The sequence below is a fragment of the Protomyctophum parallelum genome (assembly GCF_964188405.1).
Source record: "Protomyctophum parallelum genome assembly, chromosome: 20".
Lineage (NCBI taxonomy): Eukaryota > Metazoa > Chordata > Actinopteri > Myctophiformes > Myctophidae > Protomyctophum > Protomyctophum parallelum.
Window position 1 is genome coordinate 17,820,329 of NC_139718.1, and position 22,502 is coordinate 17,842,830.

Consider the following 22,502-nt stretch of genomic DNA (forward strand, 5'->3'; position numbering starts at 1 on the left):
GTCGTTTGATAAATAGGCATCTTAAGTGTATTAAAAAAAGCACATTCTTCCATAATATTGTTAACAGTAAACGGGTGTCATGCAGGCCTACCTGCAACCATGACCTTAACAACAGTAGTTTGGTTCTGATATTCTGCCGGAGATCTGACAGAACCTCGGAGAACATCTCCACTCACAGAGGAATGAAATCCAATCAAGTCGTTTTCTTTGCTGCAGCTGCGTTTCATTCATTGTCTATTTCCTTCATCATGACAGGCTAGCTGATTATTATTCAGAAGTCGCAATGGTCACATATACCCACTAGGGGGCCACCTATACTATTCAATGTGTAACACTATTCTTGCTGTCAAACTCATTGAGAGAGAATGTGATTGTTTAATTGGCATCGACGCTTAATTACATACCACAGGGAAACAGCTTGGATTATTTATTTATGTGACGTTAGAAATACTTATTTCTTTACTGTATTGTTATGTTGTGCAACTTGTACATGTGTTGTTGTGATGTTGGTGGCTATGGTGTGTCGTCTAGCTTTATATCATCTACTAAAAATATTGAAAATGAAAAACAGACATACCGTTTTCCCATGCTTGTTCCACAGCTGCCATATTGACATGAAATATGTAAACACAGGTGTGTTACCAACAGGAATGATAGCTACTCCATTTAGCAGTATTTCCAGTGAGTGAACCAACATGCACAATGGCAGCACCCTGACTGGAGTTTGTTTGACTTTTGCCTTAATTAGTATCATTGATAACAGTCCTGTGTTTGTCCAGATACAATTCCATGTCAGTGTGGCTGCCAGGTCAATTAAGCCTTTCTCTTTCAACTTTTTATTTATTTCAGATTCTAGAGTGGTTCCTATAGTCCGAGGGCAGTGGTTCTCAACATGGGATCCCAGTAAGGGGTGCTGGAGGGGACCCCCCAGGGCCGGGGTCCCCCAGCATCACAATAATTTTAACCACATTTATATGTTGGCTATTCAAAAACGGCAGATCACATCGTGTCACATTGTGCCGTGCAGTGAGATTATTTTATTATTAATATTTTGAAAAATACATAAATCTTCTCTTCTGGGGTCCCTGGTTCCCCTGGTACAAAACATTTTCAGATGGCGATCCGTGGCCAAATTAAATACCCATTGGGGCTCCATCATGACTTGAAAAGTCAGGTAAAGAGTTGGTAAAAGGGTGAGTTCATTGGTATTCGTTCCAGGGGTTTTCCAGCTAAATATGTAATAGTTTAATAGGAACCAGGATTTTACAGGTAGGCTAACAGAGAAATAATTGGAACCCCCCCTCCGAGTCTAATGCATATCAAAATGGACGGCGGTGGCTCAGGGGTAGAGTGGCTGGATGGTAACCGTAAGGTTGCCAGTTCGAACCCGGGCTCCCCCAGACTTGCTCAAGTGTCCTTGAGCAAGACACTGAACCCCTAATTGCTCCCGATGTGCTGGTTGGTGGCTAGTGTATAAATGTGTGTGTGAATGGGTGAATGTAATGCAAAATCTCTGTAAAGCGCCTTGGATAAATGCACCATTTTACCAAACTGGCGGAATAAATAATAGAGGTTGGAGAACCACTGCTCTGGGGCCTGGGGAACGAGTCTGTGGCACTATAGCCATCAGCAATCAGCACCCATCCTTCACTCTCTGCGGGGAGCCAGTCGGGTGTGTGTACTGTAGCCATAACATTGGCACAGCCATGCCCTGTTTGTGGATGGAAGGAGATCTATCTCTGCAGGCGGATCGGATGTGGTGCCGGTGGTCGGATTTTGCCTGTCAGCCCGTCTAAGGTTGGAACCAACCGTGGTTTAACTAGCTAGTACGCCACATTCCTGAGTTCTGCACTGTGCTATAGTTTTACATTCTTTACAGGCGGTCCTCGCTTTCACTGTTTTCACACAATCACAAAACGCTGTGTCTTTCTTTTCACGTGATGATTACTGATTATGAATAGTACCTTCTCTCTGTCATTTACTGTGGGTGCATGTGCATGCACACGCACACGCACACGTACTGTAGTGTAAACACACACACACACACACACACACACACACACACACGCACGTATACAGCTTCCGGTATGGCCCCTCTGATTTCCAAACTACTTTTTCTCTTGAGTCACCTTGCCGCTCCCTGAAAATTCCTACAAACCTGATCCATGCATGAGCATCGTTAGAATGTCAAACAGAGACGTTATTCTTTTTGCGTCTGTGAAAAAAAGTCTAAACACGCCACTTTATAGGATTATTTAAAAGTGGTGTTTTGGGTACATGAAAAAGGACAGAGGAGGGGGGGGGGGGGGGGGGGGGGTGGAGTGATGTCAAAAGGGCTGATGGGTTCACGGGAGTGTGGATTGGTCACGCCACCGAGGGGGCTCGCTCCCCCCATCGCCATCCATGCTGGGAATTGTCACGGCACTTAGCTAATATCCCCCCGAGACTTGTACTGCCATGTGAGTGTGTGAGAATATGTGAGAGAGAGAGAGAATGCATGCGTATGTGTGTGTGTGTGTGTGTGTGTGTGGGGGGGGGGGGTTGTCACAGAGTGGTCATTCTTCATTGGGCCAGTCTCACACTGTGCAAAGGGAGGGGTGTGTGGAGATGGTATCAGGTTTTACTCTGCTCACTCTACTAGTGGGTCTAAAGGGAGATTGGCACTGGCCCCCTGCCCACAGTGAGATCCTGTTTGGGGTAATTGCCTGGTTGCCCTGCTGGCGCTGGCTGGACACATTGGGCACCACCCCTGTTGAGGTCCGGCTATAATAAAGCATGACTATATACTGTATATTATATATAACGTCTCTGTCGGGTGGAAACCTCATATGTCCAAAACTGTTACTTTTAAGGATTCAAATTCAAAAGTAGCAAAAGTAGCTATATCTATAAGTTCAATACGCGTCGAGTTTAGGATCGGCTACTTTTTTTCTTATATTTGTGGGCTTTTTCTGCCTTTATTGATACATATGGTAGTCTGACAGGAAATGGGGAGAGAGAGATGGGGAGTGACACGCATCAAAGGCCGCCGGGATCGGGAGTCGAACCCGCGCCAGGTGGCATTAGCAGCCTATAGGTGCCCAGAAAGGCTTTTGTGTGATGCTGTAATATGATCCAGTAGGGCGTTAATTTTACAGAAAAAAAACACAAAAAGTTAGAATATGGAGACAGGAGGTTTCTGCCCGACGGCGTGGCTTCTGAGGGACTGTACGATTGTACAGTACGTGTCTGAATGCTGGTTTGATGGACGCTTACAACAGAACTATGGAGCTCTGTTGAGCCACGAAGCACATACAGTATAGCAGTGATGACATTTACTGCAGGTGTTCAAACCCCAACCAACCAAATAACCAACCCACCCATCCATCAATCCATCTGTCTGTCTGTCAAATGTTGTCAGAAGGTTCAAGGTTTTCTTGTTTTTTGTCACAATAACAAGTCATCAACTACTGTTTTTTGTCACAATAACAAGTCATCAACTACTGTCCATCTGACCCGTGTGGAGGAGTGTGAGTGTGTGTGTGTGTGTGTGTGTGTGTGTGTGTGTGTGTGTGTGGTGTGTGTGTGATTTCATGGGATTGCTTTGTCTCCTGGTCAGAAGTCAAGGGTAGAGAGAAGTTACTCTGCACTGTGGTGAAACAGTGTGGTGAAAACAGTGTGGTGAAAACACATGCACGTTGTGTGCAGTGTGTGCATGTTTGTATGAACACACTTGAACGTAATGATGATAATAAAAAAGCTTGATCTGCCTTGACCACCAAGCGAAACCTTTAGACACAGACTTTTTAAGTAATTACATGAATCAGCATTTATCTCTTGAACATTTGTCTCGTGACTCACTCACACACACACACGTGCGACGTGCGTGCACTTATATTGTTTAGGGTCTGACAAAAATAAATATTCTTACCGCTTGAGAGAAGGACCAGGATCGTATATTTGGCTGACTATATCTGTAAAAACAAACAAACAACAACAAAACAAAACAAAAAACAGTGTGAACAATCTGTACAACAGATGTGTGGTCTGCATCAGACCACCAGTGACAATGTCAATAAGAGGGTATTATTGTTCCTCACAGTATTTACAGTAAACAAAGAACAGTTACCTACTATTTTCTAGCCCGGTTTATACTTTCTCGGAAAACAGCAGACCTACAAGCTCACAGTGCGTTACATGGCGACACTTAGTGGGTTTGTAGGTCTGCTATAACGGAGCATACAACGGAGCATAAATTAGACATTACCCCCCCCCCCCCCCCCATGTGTGTCCTTGAGGCTTCCGCTAACCATCATACTTTGGTTCTGACAAAAATGGCTGGGAGAAAATCTCCCAACACATACTTAGCGCTTCCCCAAGCTTATTCATAACCACTCATTATCTTTATCTATGTTCCAAGTGGGGCTCATACTTTGATTTGGCCCTCGCGAAATAGATCCTGCGGGCAAGTCTGTGGGCTGGCGTTTTTGTCTGTCTGTGTGTGTGTGTGTGTCAGTGGATCTGATAAATATATCTGGCAACCAGTCACAGTGTGGCAGCATGGTCGAGTCAGACGACATGTTGCCCCCCCCCCCCCTTAGCCCCCATGCAGTGCTGAAAATACTTGATGACAGAAGGCGTCGCCCTGCAATTTCAGGGGCAAGAACTTGTCTGGGGCCTGTTTTTCCTGCCTGTTGATTCCTACAGGTTAAACTTTTCTCACACAGCTATAAATCTTGACATCTTCTTCAAAATGCTAGTTTGTTGGGAAGATATTGATCACATTTGCAACTAACACCTTTGTAGATTTTCTAGAAGACAGAATTGTCATGATAGAACAGACGTCGGTAGGGGTGGCTGATGGCTGATTTAAGCCAGAGTCAAAGTAATTAGGCTCTGAGCTGGGTATGACGAAACACCTGTTGGTGTCGGGGTGCCAAACTAATCGATGCGCGCTCAGGATAAATGAGCTGTCCAAATGCATACAAAGAGAGAGTGTGTTATGATGGCAGGTTTATAATCTCACCCTCATAACATCTTTGCATGTGTCTGTCCACGTTATATTTGCAACAAAAGGAGATCTGCGCTCCAAGGAGCGCACACTTTTCTCGTTTTATTTGTATTCACTGACATGTCGTTATTCTTCCAGCAGCATCTGAATAATACAGTTGCTTTCATTATTGTTTGTGATACTAGTAGTTTATCTGATGTCGACTGGTAAACTAACATTTAATGAAGGATGTATGTATGTGTATGTGTATGTATGTGCTGGACGTAAGTCAAATAATAATAAAGATTTACCAAAGGAAGTATGTGTATAGGTACAGTATGTGTATAGGTACAGTATGTGTGCCGAGCAGCCAGGCCGTGACGTTGTGTTACGTGTGTGAGGCCTTAATGTCTTAGAATAGAACAGTGCAGGGAGGAAAGCAGCTAGGGTGTTGCGCCGCGCGTGGTCGTGATTACTCATCCGTCAGCGTGTTAACGTGGAGAGTCACTCCCCCCAGGCCCGATCTTCCAACAGCATATAGAAGCCAGAGGGGCCACATCACGGATGTATGGATGTTAACGACAACGTCATCATCGCCTTATGGATGTAGGGTGGTGCTATTTATGAATCGGGGTGAGTGAGTGAGAATCGTGATGGTAAATGGACGGCATTCATAGAGCGTGACTTTGTAATCTTCAAGCCATGAGTGCTTTACAATGCGTGCCTCACATTTCAACCCATTCATAAAACACAGATGGCCTGCCTGGGCCCGGTCATGTGAGGTGGTGCAGCGTGTGCCTTGCTCAAAGATACTTTTGGTGTGATGACAGGAGGAGGAGCCGGGATTTAAACCATGAACATCCACCCTTATGTGTCTCAGAGTTTCAAACGTTACAATCCGTAACTTCGTTCATCTGCTTCAAATAACCTTGTTGACATTGTCAACAAGTGAGGGACCAAATTACAACTGTATTGAGGTGTATTGTAGCATTGTAGGTGTCCTGCTTGACTGAAGGACTACTTCTCAAAGAAACTGCAACATGCCTGTATATAGTATACAGTGTTTAATTTCATGCGGTATCAAATTATTTCAGCATGAAAGCTATTCGAACACGATGTCTGGTTTTGCAGTTCTCTTGTCTTGTCTGTGGCCAGCGTGTCTATCTAATGGTCTTCTTCTCTTGTCTTGTCTGTGGCCAGCGTGTCTATCTAATGGTCTTCCCTGGTCGTAAAGCAGCCCCCCACCCCCCTCCTCCTCTCCTCAAGCACACCCACATTCCAAAACCCATGCACGGACCTCCTGCCCTGCAGTCTCCACCACACCCTTCATAAGACAGATGAGACCAAGCCCGTCAGATAACTTACTCTAGTATCTGATGACCAATGTTTAAGTGTGTGTGTGTGTGTGTGTGTGTGTGTGTGTGTGTGTGTGTGTGTGTGTGTGTGTGTGTGTGAACAAGGTTACTGACCTGTTGAGAAAGTCGCTGCTAGAGCGCCAGTTGGATCCCTGTGATACATAAACATGTGAATAATGAATAAGCCTCCATTCATTAGGTATACCTTGAATTAATTTAAAATTGTTACTTAAACAACTCTATATTCTAATAGTGATCGTTGCTATAGAGCGGCAGTGGCTCTGAAACGGGGTATTCCCAAAATGTAAAAAATTGCAGATATACAAGCTTATAGATCTGCTTTTTTTGATTAGCCGCAACATATAAATGGATAACGTGGTTAAAATGATTGTGATGCTATATTAACTACTTTTGCCGAGGACCCCTGGTGGTCCCCAAACCGCTCTGGGGTCTTCAACGTGTTTTAGGCCAAGGGGCCCTTAGCTGAGAGAGAGATGATGCAGGGACCCTCCCAACCACATAATTGTATAAAATTGCGTCGTACAGTAGATCATGTTTTTTCCCACACATTTATAACAACATAAACCCTCAATACTTAGTAAAACTTTACCTTTACTGTAGCTCTGTAGTTGGTCTGTACAAAATAGCCCTCACAACGTGTCATAGCATTAGGCATTGTGAGCTTGGGAAATGTGTCCACCAGAATAGGGATTCAAGTGGTTAAAGGAGCATTCAATGATTTGGGTGATTGAAGTACAACAGACCAACAGCACGTGCACCAAGGCACGCCCCACTCGATCATGATTGGAGGAAGGCCCCTCTCATCCTGATTGGATGAAGGCTTTGCAACCCAAAGCCCAAACCGAAACTAGGGTTTTTTGACCCCAGAGGCTCACTGGGGACAGGGAGGAACTCCTTATATGGTCAGCACACTTTATAGTAGGGAGGATTATCAAAAAAATAAGTGATATTTGAATTAAAGTGAAATCACTGAATATACCTTTAAGTAAAAGGTGGGCAGAGGGGTGGGCAGCGGACTGACCTCATGCTTCCTTCTATGCATGAGGAGTCCAAGCTGTTTCTTTACCCCGGCAGAAGCGCGTGGAAGGAACACGTTATTCCGACCAGTTCCTTTCCTTTCCTTCCTTAGCAGTTTAGAGACCAGGATTACTGCATGTTTTTTGTGAGGTACCTATATGTACCCTTAGGGGACACAGGGGAGTACATGCAAACTCCACACAGAAAGGCCCTTTTGCCAACCCCACCTCGGGTTCGATTCCCCAGCGGGAATCAAACCAGGACCTTCTAGCTGTGAGGCGACAGCACTACCGACTGTGCCCCCCCCCCCCCCCCCCCCCCCCCCCCCCCCCCCCCCCGCGTCACAGAGCAACGCGTTTTGAGCTTGTGGACCTGCTATTTTCTGTGAAATCCTTCCCCACAATAAGGATGCTGGGGTTTAAGTGGCTAAGATTTTAAGATTTTCACACAACACACACAAAAGCTCACTTCTGTCAAGAACAGAAACCATTACAGTGTAAGAGGCGAGCAGATCATTCAGTATGTCTCTGTAGGGTGTGAGGGTGTCTGATTGATCAGTGGTTCTCAAACGTTTTACTTTTGAAGGATCTCTCCATAACAAGTACAAGTAGAACCCAATGGACCCGCCATGTGTACACTATCAGAGTTACAGGCCTGTAACGGTCTATTTGAAACCCCAATAAAGGAACCCACATTGAGAACCACTGGATTAGCCTAATGTACACAAGGGGCGTGCGTGGTCACACCAGCTCAGAGTCTAATTAACTCTGGCCAGGTGTGACTTCTTAAATCAGCTATCATCACCCACCCCTACACACACACCTTTCCTTCACACTTGATTTTGTGATTTTTGGGGGAAAAAAGACACACGCCAAATCAATTGACACGTGCGTTTCAACATGAAGTCAGCATGCCAAGTGTTATGCCGTTACTCATCCTTCCCTGTGTTATGCAGGCGCAGCATGTTAGCGGGAGTCGAGCAAACGTAGCGGCGGGTTAAAAGCAGGACGCAGGTAGCATTTAGGTCGACCACAAGACTTTCAAGTATGCAAGTGCAAATTATTGCGGACCGCAGGCGTCCGTAGCTTGGCAGGCGGAGAGCAAGAGTAAGAGCGACGTAGTGTCGGAAGAAGAAGAAGAAGAGAAGAGAGTTTTGAAAAGAGGTTAAACATCATGCACTGAGAGGGGCAGGTGGAGAAGGAGTGGGAGTGGGGCTGATGTTAGTTGATCATTGCTCTGACAGCGGTCAGATCTTCATCTACAAGGTGGAAGAAGGTTCTCAAATCTCATACGTATAGGTACAGTAGGTGTTCCTTCCTCTCCCTTCCAAACAGACAGGGGAAGAGCCATAATAAATAAGCCGACCATATAGCTATGCTATACACACAGGTTACAGGTGTAAGTTTTACAAGGTTTTGAAAACATGGAAGTGGTACGTTGTCCCCCTGACAGAAAACATGCTCTAAAACATATGGTTTAGAGCCACAGACCCACACTTGTCTTGAACTGATAATGTGATCTACAGGTTGTACTGCTGTGCATGAACTCTATCGTTTCACGTTCTGTATAAATAGCGGTATCTATCTTCTATCTTGTATCTAAAATGTCATTTTTATTCCATCACACGATGGAGTCGCTGACCAGAACAGATTTTCAGCACGCGACACAAGTCGACTCATATGTGACATTTCAGGACACTCCCAAGCAGCAAATCATTTACCGATGTAACCGATTCATTGGCACTGATGGATGCATTAATATGAGCAGGAATAAACAATAAAAGGAAGACAATACAAATGTTACTGAAATTAACTGCACATTTTAATCCAATACTATTCAAATCGTACAAAAGTCAGGTAGAACATTTTTTTTAACGTGTATTTAATACTGTCATTCTAGCTCCTGTGTGACCCACAGATTATCCACAACACTGACCGACGGTGCCCACTAATTGAGGACCGTTTGACATAAGTGTCTCCAAAAAGACTATTTGAGGCCAGTGCAAACCCTGTGCAATGGCTGTGCAACCCGGCTGTGTATTTAAGCCTTTTAGGTGGTTAATTAGAGGACACTGAAAGACTGGATACTGTACAAAGTAGAAGTGCAGTGCCAAAGCTTTGAAAACCATAGCAAATATTTGCCGATAACAAAAATGCCCTTTTCCATACCCAGCTCTCAGTAATTCAGTAATATGCATAGTTTACGAGAGGCAACCATTGGTTAAAACGATCACAAAAAGTATAATGCCGGTATGTAAAAAGTAACATGTCAAATAAATGCACAGTTACACCTAACATGAACACAATTATTCCTTTTTCTCTTAGTTAGTTTTTAAAAGTATTTACACAAATGAAACCAAAAGAAGAAGCACACACGACTGGAGTGAAGTTCTGGGAGTGAAATATTAAGCAATGGTACCAGAGTCTATCTCGACTGAAACCGATTTAAATTAAATATACACAAAGGAGTCCACACAGGACATCAATCACACAAGGCCAAAAGCGTAATTTACACTCTGCAGACAAGAACTTAACTTCATTTTCGATACGCTTTTTACTGCTCTAAATATTTATGATGTGTTGTATATCTTTATGCCTTGATAAATTGAATACATAGGACCACAATGGAAACAAGCTCTCAGGGCTTTTTTTGTTGTTACACATCGACGTGTTGTGAACTTGTTTTTCAAAGTAGTAAAAAAATAAATGGCATAGACGTTTAGAGATAAGGCGTACAAGAGAGAGTCCCTAGTCTGAAAATGTGTTCTTGTCGGCAAACAACACTGTTGTGCGATCCAGTATAAATTAAGCTAAAGTGTCCAAAACCTGAATACATCCTTTCATAATACGAACTCTTGACTTGAAGACTCCATTCCCCATGTTCCTCCTTGGCCACGCAGTCGACGACAATTCACTGAGTGACTGTTCCTACATTGTCCTGAAATGTTCCGCAGGAACCCAGAGAGGTTGTCATGGTGCTGGTAGTCACAGAGGAGGGTGGGGGGGGGGGGGGGGGGGGGGGGGAATTGTGGGTAATGTTAAAGGGTTGATGTAAAAACGCAGTGAGTACTACTAAAGCAGGTTCGGTTGAGGAGTATAGTAGTAGTAGTGCTAGTAAACACCAGGGAGGTATGGAGGTATAGGGGGAGAGAGGAGTGTGAGAGAGCCCCAAACTGCAAAATACAGCGCAGACGTGTAAAAAAAAAAAAAAATGAAGGCACTGAGGAAGGACAAAAGACAGGAACAAGTAAGCCCCGGACAGGAAGCGCATCATCAGTGAGTCAATAGCTTAAGCCGCGCGATCCAACTGACCAGTAGCGAGCGTTCTGCCGGGTTGCGCTTGGAGCCGGGCGTTACGGGCGGGGTCTTTTTCACGTCCTCCTGGTAGGGGATGGTGGCGCTGTTGTGCAGGTCCGAGTTGGAGTAGTAGCGGCTGCCCCGGACGTGGTCCACGCCTCGGACCGGGTGTCGCTGCCCCCCCGCTGGCCTGTAGGGTGGCGCCACGCACGACGGCGCCTCCTCCGCAATGGTGGGGATGCGCTCGTTGCTGAGGTATCTGTACAGCAGGTCTTCACCTGGAGGCGCAGAGGGAGAGACAGGACGGTCAAGACAGAGGGAGAGACAGGACGGTTAAGACAGAGGGAGAGACAGAACGGTCAAGACAGAGGGAGAGACAGGACGGTCAAGACAGAGGGAGAGACAGGACGGTCAACACAGAGGGAGAGACAGGACGGTCAACACAGAGGGTGAGACAGGACGGTCAACACAGAGGGTGAGACAGGACGGTCAACACAGAGGGAGAGACAGGACGGTCAAGACAGAGGGAGAGACAGGACGGTCAACACAGAGGGTGAGACAGGACGGTCAAGACAGAGGGAGAGACAGGACGGTCAAGACAGAGGGAGAGACAGGACGGTCAAGACAGAGGGAGAGACAGGACGGTCAAGACAGAGGGAGAGACAGGACGGTCAACACAGAGGGAGAGACAGGACGGTCAACACAGAGGGTGAGACAGGACGGTCAACACAGAGGGAGAGACAGGACGGTCAAGACAGAGGGAGAGACAGGACGGTCAAGACAGAGGGAGAGATGGCATCGCTTGAAACACGTCGACAACAAATGGGTACATACTGAAAAGTTTGCTGCTGAGTTTCCAAGCTTGTGCATCTATTATTCTTTGTGTTCTATATATCTATATTTTTTTTTATCCCACGATTTTTGTAACCCATTTTTCACCCCTGTGTCAATCATCTAATGTGATCCTGGGCTCTACACACCCTCCACCAACCTAGTCCCCATATATGGGGGACAAGGGGAGAGCAACGGACTTGAACTCATGCTTCCTTCATTATTCTTTGTGTTAACCGGGAAAGAATATGTGTATTTTATTTTTATTTTAGCTGTATAGCACATTGGTTGGCTATTCAAAAATAGCAGATATACAAGCTTGTAGATCTGCTATTTTTGAATTGTGCAAATCTTTGAATATATATGTATTTTTAAAGTTATTTTTTTAACTCTTTGCTTCTGGGGATCCCTGGAACAAAAATATTTTTAGATGGGGGTCGGCGGCCAAATGCATATAATTTTGGGAGCTGTGGACAAAAAAAGGTTTGAGCACCACTGATATGGCAACACACGTTTTTCAGAAAACGGTTGCGTGTGTGTGTGTGTGTGTGTGCGTGTGTGTGTGTGTGTGTGTGTGTGTGTGTCTGTGTGCGTGTGCGTGTGTGTGTCACTGTGTACCTTTCCTTCCTTGCGCCCAGGGTTTGGCATAAGGATCGATCATTCCAAGACACGTGTCCACTGGCATGGAGAGAGGTCTGGGTTTACCTGCCCGTGGAAAAACACATTACTTTGGGGGTGAAAATATTTGAGAACCACTGGTTTAAACAACCTTTAGGAAGCAAGCCAAGCAACTACACTTTAGAAACCAAAAAACAGACAAAAGCAACCCGCAACTACCAATATTTAGCCCAAAAGTAGCTTAATAATAAGCAGACTTGGCAACACTGGTTGGGTACTGTGACTGACCCCGGGACGGCTTGTGCTCCCTCATGCGGGGCTGGACCACGTTGGCCTCGATGGGGTAGCCGGCGGCCATCTTGTCGTAGTCGGCGATGGTGAATCGTCTCCGGCTCTCCTGGTCCAGGTAGGAGTTGGGCGACTCGCTGCCCTTATTTGGTCGTTTGTTGATGCTGGAGAAAGAGCCCGTCCGTGATTCCCTGCATGACGGAGACGCACAGTCACAATCAGCGTTGCGTTGCCAGATATTGCGAGAGAAATAAGCAAACTACGTCTATGAAAACAAACCCAAAAGAAGCTACATGAGCATTGGCGAAATAGCCAATATACAAGCTTGTAGATCTGCTATTTTCCAAACGCAAAACAAAATATCGATCAAAACATCTGACTGTAATCGGTGGTCTACGATTCTCCAAAAATCACCATCGGAACCAAAAGTCAGTCAGGTCCAAGTGAATATTTCCATATTGTTGCCTTCAGCCTAATATAGAATTATAGATATGCCAAAAGCCGCGTGTGGAGGGTAGCAGTTGGCCTCGAGCTCATTTCTTGCTTGAGTTGCTCTCTGGTTTATGTGATTTTTAAAAGGTGGTTTAATGGACCCAAGTGAGCTAATAAAGATGTTTTGTCGAGGCAGCATTTTTTTCTGGAACTTTTAAGTAAAATATAAAACTTTTAAATAAACACTCACCGTGGGGTGTAGGGGATGGAGGGAGGCGGGGGGATGTAGAGCTCCAAGATGGCCGGCTTCTCTCTCTTGGTGGATCCGTTGGCGGAACCGCAGGGGGACTGGGTTTTGATCAGAGAGCTGTTGTTGTTCTGCACAGCACAGAGAGACGGAGTTATAGTCAGTCACTCTGGGTTTTGATCAGAGAGCTGTTGTTGTTCTGCACAGCACAGAGAGACGGAGTTATAGCCAGTCGCTCCATAACATCTGCCTTTCATGCCTTGTGATCATTGACAGTAAAAGCGGCAATCCATCACTTTGTTTGAATGAATAAACCATGACTTTAACCAATCTGTATGGTAAAGTATGTTAATACAATATACACACAGCTGCGGTGGTTGGAGTTGGTCTCCCTAGTAGTCCCTACGCTTCTATTGGTCCTAAACCCCCGGGTGGGACATGAAAGTTGCAAGCTTAAAATCACATTTTCATAGATTTAAAAGATTTAAAAAAACATCTGCTATTTACGACTATTGCTATCGCCTATGATGAGATGCCCAAAATAGGGATGCCAAGAGATTAAAGTTGTTCCTTATTCTGCCCCCCCCATATATAACATAATATATCAGGCAATATTAAAAACAAAATATTCTACCCACAGTTTGGCTTCCAAAGTTTCCAAAATGGGACTAAATAATATGTCTCTCCACATGTGGCAGGTCCTAAAAGTGCATGTGTCTCCTTGAGTATAACACCCCCCCCCCCCCCCCTTCCCCCGCCCCCTTTGGGGTATGGAAATATTCTAAGAATACACCCGAAATAACCCCCTAAACCATATATCTAAAACCACACTCATTTACCAAGGTTGTGCTTCTCCAACACGGGGTGAACATTGTGTGACGGTCTAAATCCACTGCCGTTCTGTTCAGACCTCAAGATAAGTGCTAAACTACTACATGCTGATGGGGTTATGTGTCTTTACTTTTTATACGACACTGAATGCCGACGTGATATTGATGACAGATCCTATTCATTCGGACATGCTGAGGGCTCCACGATACATAACCTTTCCTGTTCCCGGCCATGACTAACATGGAGTAACAGGACTATTCTATATGTCACACAGATCCACCATCACGGTGTGCGATCTGTCTGTGTTTAGCTTCCCGGTAGCGTCTTATCGCACCCAAACTAAGATGGAGAGCTCCGATATCCTTGACGCCCCTTGTTCCAAACAAGGCTCGAGTAGCAGGTTGACATTGGCCACCTTTGTTAACACATTTTGACCTTAGGCTGATTAAAATTCTAAAGGTTTTCTGAAAAACCCTATGTTTCTATGTCAGTGGTGCTAAACCTTTCCATGTCAAGGACCCCCAGAATTATATGTATTAGGCTGCGGACCCCCATCTGAAAATATGTTTTTCCAGGGACCTCCCAGCAGCAAAGATTTGAGTTAAAAAACGCTCTGAAAGAAAGAATCAAAGAATATATATTCAAAGATTTGCGCCACATTTTCACGATTTTTCAAAAATAGCAGATCTACAAGATCGTGAGCTTGTAGATCTGCTATTGTTCAATAGCTAAAGTGTAACATAATGCTTAAGACACCAAAAGGGGTTCCCGCCCAAAATGGGTTAAGAGAGCGCTCTTTGTTTATCTCGAGAAACCCCCATTCCACTCCTGATCCGATATCGCCTGATCTCGCTGCTTCTCAGACGCTTAAAGCAGGTCTCTCTAGGCATGACAGGGCCGTGTCAGAGCCTGTCTCGGGTTACGCTTGCTATTGTCTCCCCAGCGGAGCAGCGCCCTGTTAACGGGACTCAGGTGCCAGGAGAAAGCGGCTAAAAGCTGAGCCCAGTGTAATTTGTTCACACGAGGGAGAGTGCCAAATTGGATTACAGTTGCATAACTTTATTAACGCACAATTTATCCGACGGGCCACTTTCTAAGACTTTATTTCTCTTTGAATAAAAGTCATGGGGGGGTTGATCCTTTCAAAGAAGGTCAACTTAGACCCTGTGAATTATTCAACATTATCTTTGTCTGGAATGGAGTTTACATGATCGAAAACCAATTGTTCCTAAATCTATCTAGACCACAGGGGGTAATTCCCTCCCAGAGATGCTACCATGTGGTCTGTGGTGTCCCTGACTATTACTCTCCCACCACACGGCAATCTCTATCTCACTGTGGTTCTCTCAACCTTTTCCAATCCCCCAAAATAATCATGTTTGAGCTGGGGAGCCCACATCCTGACAAGCACTTCGAATCTAGTTGAAAATAGCTGATCTATCTTTGCCTCTTCCATATATAATTTGACAATTTGGCCAATGTTTGACCCGTTTTTATAGCATAGTTTGTTGATTACTTTTGATAATAATAAGCAGTAATAGTCTTTTTTTCATTATTTATTTAGGTATTATAAAAGGTATTAAAAAACGTAAACTTCCTTGAATTGTCACCTGTCAACAGAGTGTGTGGTCTATCAGACCTCACACACTGACAACGACATCACTGGGCACTGTTTGTTTATTTTCTCCACACGACAAACAACTCCCCTGTTGGGAGCAGTCTCTGGCAGGGTGTTTGTCTCATGCTTGTCCCAACGTGTCTGGGACCCAACTCCCTCAAAAAGGCTGATAATTGTTGCATAATACAGACACACAGCCTTTATAGTTGAACTTCAACAAACGGGCGCAGTACTAAGTGCAGTCATCGGTCCGACAATGACAACCTACCTCAAAACCTAACCTAACCATAACCGTTAGCACGGAGCACATGTTCGCCAACCTTAACGCATGTTCGCCAACCATAACCGGTCGTTTTCCGCATGTCGGACCAATGACTGTTCGGAAGAGCGTACGGACCCCTCAACAAACAACATTGTGTCTGTTGTGTGCACGGTGCACGCATGTGTGCAATTGCAATTGTGATTGTGCTTACCTGTGGTACTGGGGGCTTCCAGCGCATGTTCTTCAGAGGGGCAGGAGTGAACCCTGTCGTGCCTGTGGGTCTCTTCTTAAGGAGCAGAACCACACCTTTGGGGTCCTCCCTCAGTTTGCCTACCAGGAACTTCAACTGCCAGCCCACCTGAAAACACACACACACACACACACACACACACACACAGACAAACATGCATGTCACTCAGTACTAATAAGTAGCAGTGACAGTACGATACTTTGCCAGCCTTTTCGGGCATGCCAATTTGTTGAAACCCTGTAACAAGCAGTCTCTCACTTTGTCTCGCACACCACACACACACACACACACACACACACACACACACACACACACACACACACACACACACACACACACTTGCTGAAAATAGCCGATCGTCTAGCTCACAAGGGGGTGGGGGGGGGTGGGGGGATTGCTCACCACAGTCTGTTGGTTGACCTGGATCACCTCGTCACCAGCGTGGATCTTCCTGGTCAGGTCGGCCGGGGACTGAGGAACGACAGAAGCAACACAGTCCGAGAGGTCAGAGGTCAGTACGAGACAAACCCGTATGAGCTTCAGATGAGACGCACGAGAGACACAGACGCGATACACAGGTCTCCGAACCGGGATCCAACCAAGGTTGTAATTATGTTGGTGGTTTGAATGGCTTGGCAGCAGGTCTGAACCAAACGTGTAGTATCTGTTAAGTGAACATGAGTTTTTACACAAGTTGTTTCAAATCAAACAAATGAAGCTATGGGAACATGAAGAGGACCAGGGAACGGTTATGCCACCGTCTGCAAAACCCGGGGCTACATTTATGCACAGAGCCCATTATTCCCCTCATATGTACTGTCTCCGTTAACCCCTATACTTGCTGGTCTGTGGCGGGTGTAGACAACCTGTCACCACCAGCCACCTCTTTGTCACCTGCTGAACTGCCCTGACCAACCAACCAACCAACCTGTAGGATTCACTGCTTAGAGACCAGATCAGAGATCGCCCTCTCCTTATTACTAGGGATGTCCCGATACACTTTTTTCCTTTCCGATCCGATACCACAATTTCTGTGTTAGCTGATACCGATACCGAATACCGATACCAGAGAATAATATATATATAAAAAGAAAAATGATCACATTTTGAAGTCCACCGACTGGGAATAGTGTTTATAGCTATCTATCTCATGTTGTGTTTATAGCAGACTCCTCATTCAAATGTGCACTTGCAGTTTGGGAAACTCAAAAGCAAACTCCACATGCCCCAACATTTTAATTACCTGCTATAGTGTCAACCTCTTACACCTGTGTAGGATCTGTGGTTAGACTGGCATGTTTGCCGATACCGATATGACCCGATATGACCAAATAAGGGCCGATCCGATACTTTTCCGATACCAATACAGTATCGGGACTACTTATTACCGACCGCAAACACTTGTTTTCTCAGAGGTGTGACTAAAATCATAAATCATAAAGACAAACGTGAACACGAGTGGCAGTAAAATGTCTGAGTGCAGATGTCAAACGGGATTAACCACCAGTAGTCACCGATGATGAATCAGGTCGTGATTCATAAGCACAGTGATGCCCCGAGGATTGAGAATCAGACCGCGGCTGTTAATCACTGCCAGTCTGTCTCTGTCCTCCCCGGGCTGGGGGGGGGGGGGGGGGTGAAGCCGGTTGTTGGGGGGGGGGGGGGGGGGGGTGGGGGTGAAGCCGTTTGTTGGAGCTTTTATATGCTGTGATTATCAACGGTTAATAGAAACAGTTTCAGTTTATTACAGTGGTGCATGTCCTCAAATCCCTCTCTCTCACTCACACTCTCTGCGTGTGTACGCAGGCACGCACGCGCACACACACACACACACACACACACACACACACACACACACACACACACACACACACACACACACACACACACACACACACACACACACACACACACACACACACACACACACACACACACACACACACACACACACACACACACACACACACACACACACACAGGCCACAACAGAACTGATTGAGCTGTGTCACGTGACAAGTACATGTAACATGACCATGTGACCACTCGTAGAACAGAAGGAATGGAGTGGGGGTTGGAATTGAAAGTCTCTCTCTGTGTCTGTCTGTCTCTCTCTCTCTTTCCTCTTCTCTTCTTTTCTTTTATAGTGCTTTTTGTCCAAAGCGCTTTACATAGATTTATTTTCTTTTATAGTCGCTTTACATAGATTGTTCATTACATTCACCCATTCACAAATTCGCACACCGATGGCGGAGGAATGCAAGGCACCAAACTGCACATCGGGAGCAATTAGATGTTCAGAGTCTTGCTCAAGGACACTTCGACACTAGCCTGAGCTAACGTGTTAGGTTTCTGGTCTAGAGGGGCGGGTCGCGGCTGAGATTTGCGCACGCCCTGATTGGATCTCATCGATCTGTCCGTCACCCCAGGCCCCTCCTCTCCCCCCTAGTGCAGCGCTACGTCACATAATTTGGAGCGACACCCACCCGGAAGGGTTGACTCCCACTTTTAGACCAGAGACCAATGCGTTCTTCCAGGCTTTCAATTTTTGCACCAACAAAAATGAAAGCCTGGTACCGAGGCTACTTCGACACTAACTTTGGGGGAGCCAGGGATCGAACTGGGAAACCTTTGCGGTTCCCAATCCAGCTGTTCTACTGGCCACTCTATACCCCTGACTGAGCCACTGCCATCTCTCTCTGCTTGCCATAACGAAGCTGAGATAAGAGTGTGTTTATTATGAAGAGATGACAATATGTAGCCTACATTTAAGGCAGATGACACTATGAATTATTTCAAACAGACTAGAAAAAACATCTGCTAAAATCTCAAATATCACCCCCCTACCACCCCTCATTCCTTGTATCTCTTCTTGGTTTTTTTGCACTATATTGTATTTATGTACAGTACGTGACCACTTACCCTGTCGTGTGTTGAATAGAGTTCATGACATTTACTCGAACCTTGAGCACTTTGTTAAGTCACCCTGGATGATGGAAGAGCATCTGCTAAACCGTCTAAATCTAAATTGTAAAAATGACGAATTGTTATTGCACTTGTCAAGCGGCCGAGCTGAGATCTTTATCAATCCAGTTTCCATGGAATTTAAAGAGGGAGTGAACGATGGTTTTAGAATATATAGCGTTCTAATTAACCAGCATACTTACATGTTCCGTGGTTCCTGTGATGACATGTAGACCGTCGTAGGTGGACTTAATGTACATGCCCTGCAGACGGAGAAGAAACAGACATACATTACCCCGTCTCTCTCTCTCTCTCTCTAAAAGAAACACGATATTCTCAAAGCTACGTACAGCGGAGAATGATGAACATGCGGAGAATCTGGGTCACAATTCTAACGCACGTTGTGGCCACGTTCCGAGCCTGTACACATGGTCTTCAATGTTTTTCAGGCCAAAGACCCCTTAGCTAAGAGAAAGGTGGAGCAGGGATCACCACTACATTGTATGAAATGATGTGATGCTTCATTGACTATCAGTGTTGTGTAAATGTATGGTTTTTAGTTTTTGTTTATTTCAGACATTTAACCCGTATACGTATAGTGAACTTGACGCGTGGCTGCTCACCGGAATCGGGCCAGCACCCTGGTTGCTTTCCTGTGGGTCTGGAACTCCACCCCCCCCCCACCCCCCGGGGACCCCCACACGGAGTTGCACTACTTACTTCACACGGGTGTGATTTTTAACTTATTTTTAAATGTTTCAAGAATGAAAACAGAACACATAAATATATGCACCACTCACCAGGCCCTCCCCAGGCTTGATATTGTTCAGCTGGACTTCGTCCAAGCAGGCCGATTGGCTCATCAGCGGGTCCGAGGTGGTTCTCACGGTTTGGTCGCAGATGCTGTTTAAGACCTTAGACTGAAACACAACACGGGGGGGGGGTTAAAAGAACTGAAATGAGACACACAAGCTGTTGGTGAACTTGACCCCCATACCACCCCCTCCATGATTCTCTGCACCTTAAGGAACGGCAGTCCAGGATCATCTGAACGAATACCATTTTATTTGAACGTTGCTAAGTTTGCTAACGCAACACAGCTAGTACATGTGCAGTGGTTGGAGGTGGTGGTATTGTTGTGAGCTTGTAGATCTATTTTCTGCGAAGGCTTTCCCCAGCATACGGATGCTGGTGTTGAAGTGGTGAGACAGTCTGCTGCCTGTCACCTGTAAAACATTTGTTTCTGCTGATATTAATATGTGTGTGTGTGTGTGTGTGTGTGTGTGTGTATAGTACAGCATGTGTATAGACATGCACACATTTGTACTGTATATATAATGTGTATTTTCTTAGCAGAAGGGACACATTACTGATTTACTGTGTCATTAACTGCGCATTCAAAACAGTTTCTGCACATGCACACACAAGCACAAGCAGTTCACTTACGGTATACTACTTTGTACAAATAGTTGCACAGATTGTGATGAAAAGACGGTGAAGAAAGTAAAGAAGAGATTAAAGAAGAGGGGGGTGAATGATGACAGACAGACAGACAGACAGACAGACAGACAGACAGACAGACAGACAGAGAGACAGACAGACAGACAGACAGACAGACAGACAGACAGACAGACAGACAGACAGATGGAGACTAGAAGAAGGAGAAACAAAAGAGGAAATCCAGTGTCAAGACTCTCCCGAGTCTGGAGAGTGTCAAACAGGAAACAGGAAGCAGTGATTGATGAGGTTTGCGTGTGTGCGTGTGCATGCACGCGGGAACTCCATGCACTCCCATAACACACGTGTCACACACAATGTCCACGTTACTTTGTTTAAACCCCATATGGTTGAGAGCGGAGTCGCTCAGGGCTCTATGCTAGTGTATTTTTCGTTTTCTGTCATTGTGGGGGAAAGCTTTCGCAGGAAAATACCCGATCAGTCTGCTATTAGATTTATGGCAGGTTAATATCTGATTCATTATTGACTTCAGCTGTTACAATTCCAAACATGCAAACATGACCCGCTTTAATTACAATGACTAGTATTACAATTGTATTCATTATGTCGAATGTATTTGTATTTAAGTTCAAGAAAGTAAACTAAATATATTTTAAATTAAATATGTTTTTTTACTTTTTAGGATTCCTATTCAAAAATAGCAAAAAAAGTTATTTCAAAAGAAAGTCTATTTGTGCTACTTTTGTGTGACATACAGTAGAATGAATGACGAAGTAGGGCATTAATTATCAAAAGGTTAAAATACAGAGAAAAATACAGAAGAGCTCAATAGCAGAGCTTTTGTATCGCCCCAGAATAGGGACGCTGAGGGTCCACGCGGCTAAAAGACCCTCCCTCCCCATGTCTGTAGTGTAGCCCCTCATGAGATGTGATGTTTACACAGAGAGAGTGAACAGAACATCTACTCACCACCTCCAGAATCTTCTCCTCCATCTCATAAACAGTACAGTCCTGTCGAAACACAATAATGAATGAAAGCCCAGGGTCAGATAACGGCACCAAGCAGGAAGTACAGTATATACAGTATATACAGCATTACAGTACACACAGTTAAGTATCAGTGGTGCCAGATTTTACGAGAGAAATAAGCAACCGGTGTCTATGAAAACGAGCCCAAAAGAAGCGACTGACACGTGAACACTTTAAAGCTATATACATCAGCAATTTGAAAATACAGACGATCTACAAGCTTGTCGTGAGGAATAGCTCTTGAATGATTGACAAATCAAATCAACCCCGTACCAAATCTGGTACGGGGTTCCCTGGCGCAAAATGTTTTCAAATGGGGATACGTGGACAGTTACATATTCATTTGGGCGTCCTTGACATGAACATGTTTGAGAACCACTGGTTTAAACAACATTAGGAAACCAGCCCAAATAAGCAACTACACTTTAGAAACAAGCAACTAGGAATACTTACAAGCAACTTTACAGAAAAACTATCCCAAAGTCGCTTAGAATAATTGGCAACACAGTGAAGCATACAGGGTCTGCTTGCTGGCTGGGTAAATAAAGATAGAATCTTTCCAGAGAGAGGTGAAGTTTTTTAGCCACAAACCAACAGCTTCTAGATTCTAGATTCTCGGATCCTGACAGATGGTAATTATAATAACATGGAGTTACTGTCAACTTGTAAGGGTGTGTAAACAGAGCGGTGCATCGTGCATTATGTGGGGAGGGATTGTGATAAAGATGCAATCCGGGATCTTATTTTTAATGAATTTAAACCTGGTATGGTAAAGGTATGTTAATACATTATCACTAGCACATCTGCTAGTGGCCGGATGTGGTCCCCCTACTCTTTCATTGATGCATTTAGACGGGTTGTCGGGTAGGACACCTACTAAGTTAAGATAAGATAACCTGAACGGTTAAAAACTAAAACAGCACTGTAGAAATAGCACGATGGAAAGACATCACAGTCAAAGCAACCTACTGTTTGACAAGTAGTCGTGTCCAAAGCTCATAGCACCAACATAGCGT

At 45.0% G+C, this 22,502-nt stretch overlaps 1 protein-coding gene across 3 annotated transcripts in view; it reads right to left on the reverse strand.

Annotated features, from left to right (window-relative positions):
- LOC310878239 (connector enhancer of kinase suppressor of ras 3-like) overlaps nt 1-22,502 on the reverse strand; it is an 85,884-nt gene that overhangs the window by 12,278 nt on the left and 51,104 nt on the right. For all 3 annotated transcript variants that reach the window (XM_083792442.1, XM_083792441.1, XM_083792443.1), the window contains exons 5-15: nt 21,427-21,468; nt 19,800-19,919; nt 19,203-19,262; nt 16,438-16,506; nt 15,997-16,143; nt 13,078-13,205; nt 12,396-12,586; nt 12,108-12,194; nt 10,674-10,936; nt 6,439-6,476; nt 3,911-3,953 (exon numbers count right to left, since the gene is read on the reverse strand). In XM_083792442.1, the coding sequence (XP_083648568.1) occupies nt 3,911-3,953; nt 6,439-6,476; nt 10,674-10,936; nt 12,108-12,194; nt 12,396-12,586; nt 13,078-13,205; nt 15,997-16,143; nt 16,438-16,506; nt 19,203-19,262; nt 19,800-19,919; nt 21,427-21,468 (1,188 nt within the window). The remainder of the gene's footprint in view (nt 1-3,910; nt 3,954-6,438; nt 6,477-10,673; nt 10,937-12,107; nt 12,195-12,395; nt 12,587-13,077; nt 13,206-15,996; nt 16,144-16,437; nt 16,507-19,202; nt 19,263-19,799; nt 19,920-21,426; nt 21,469-22,502) is intronic.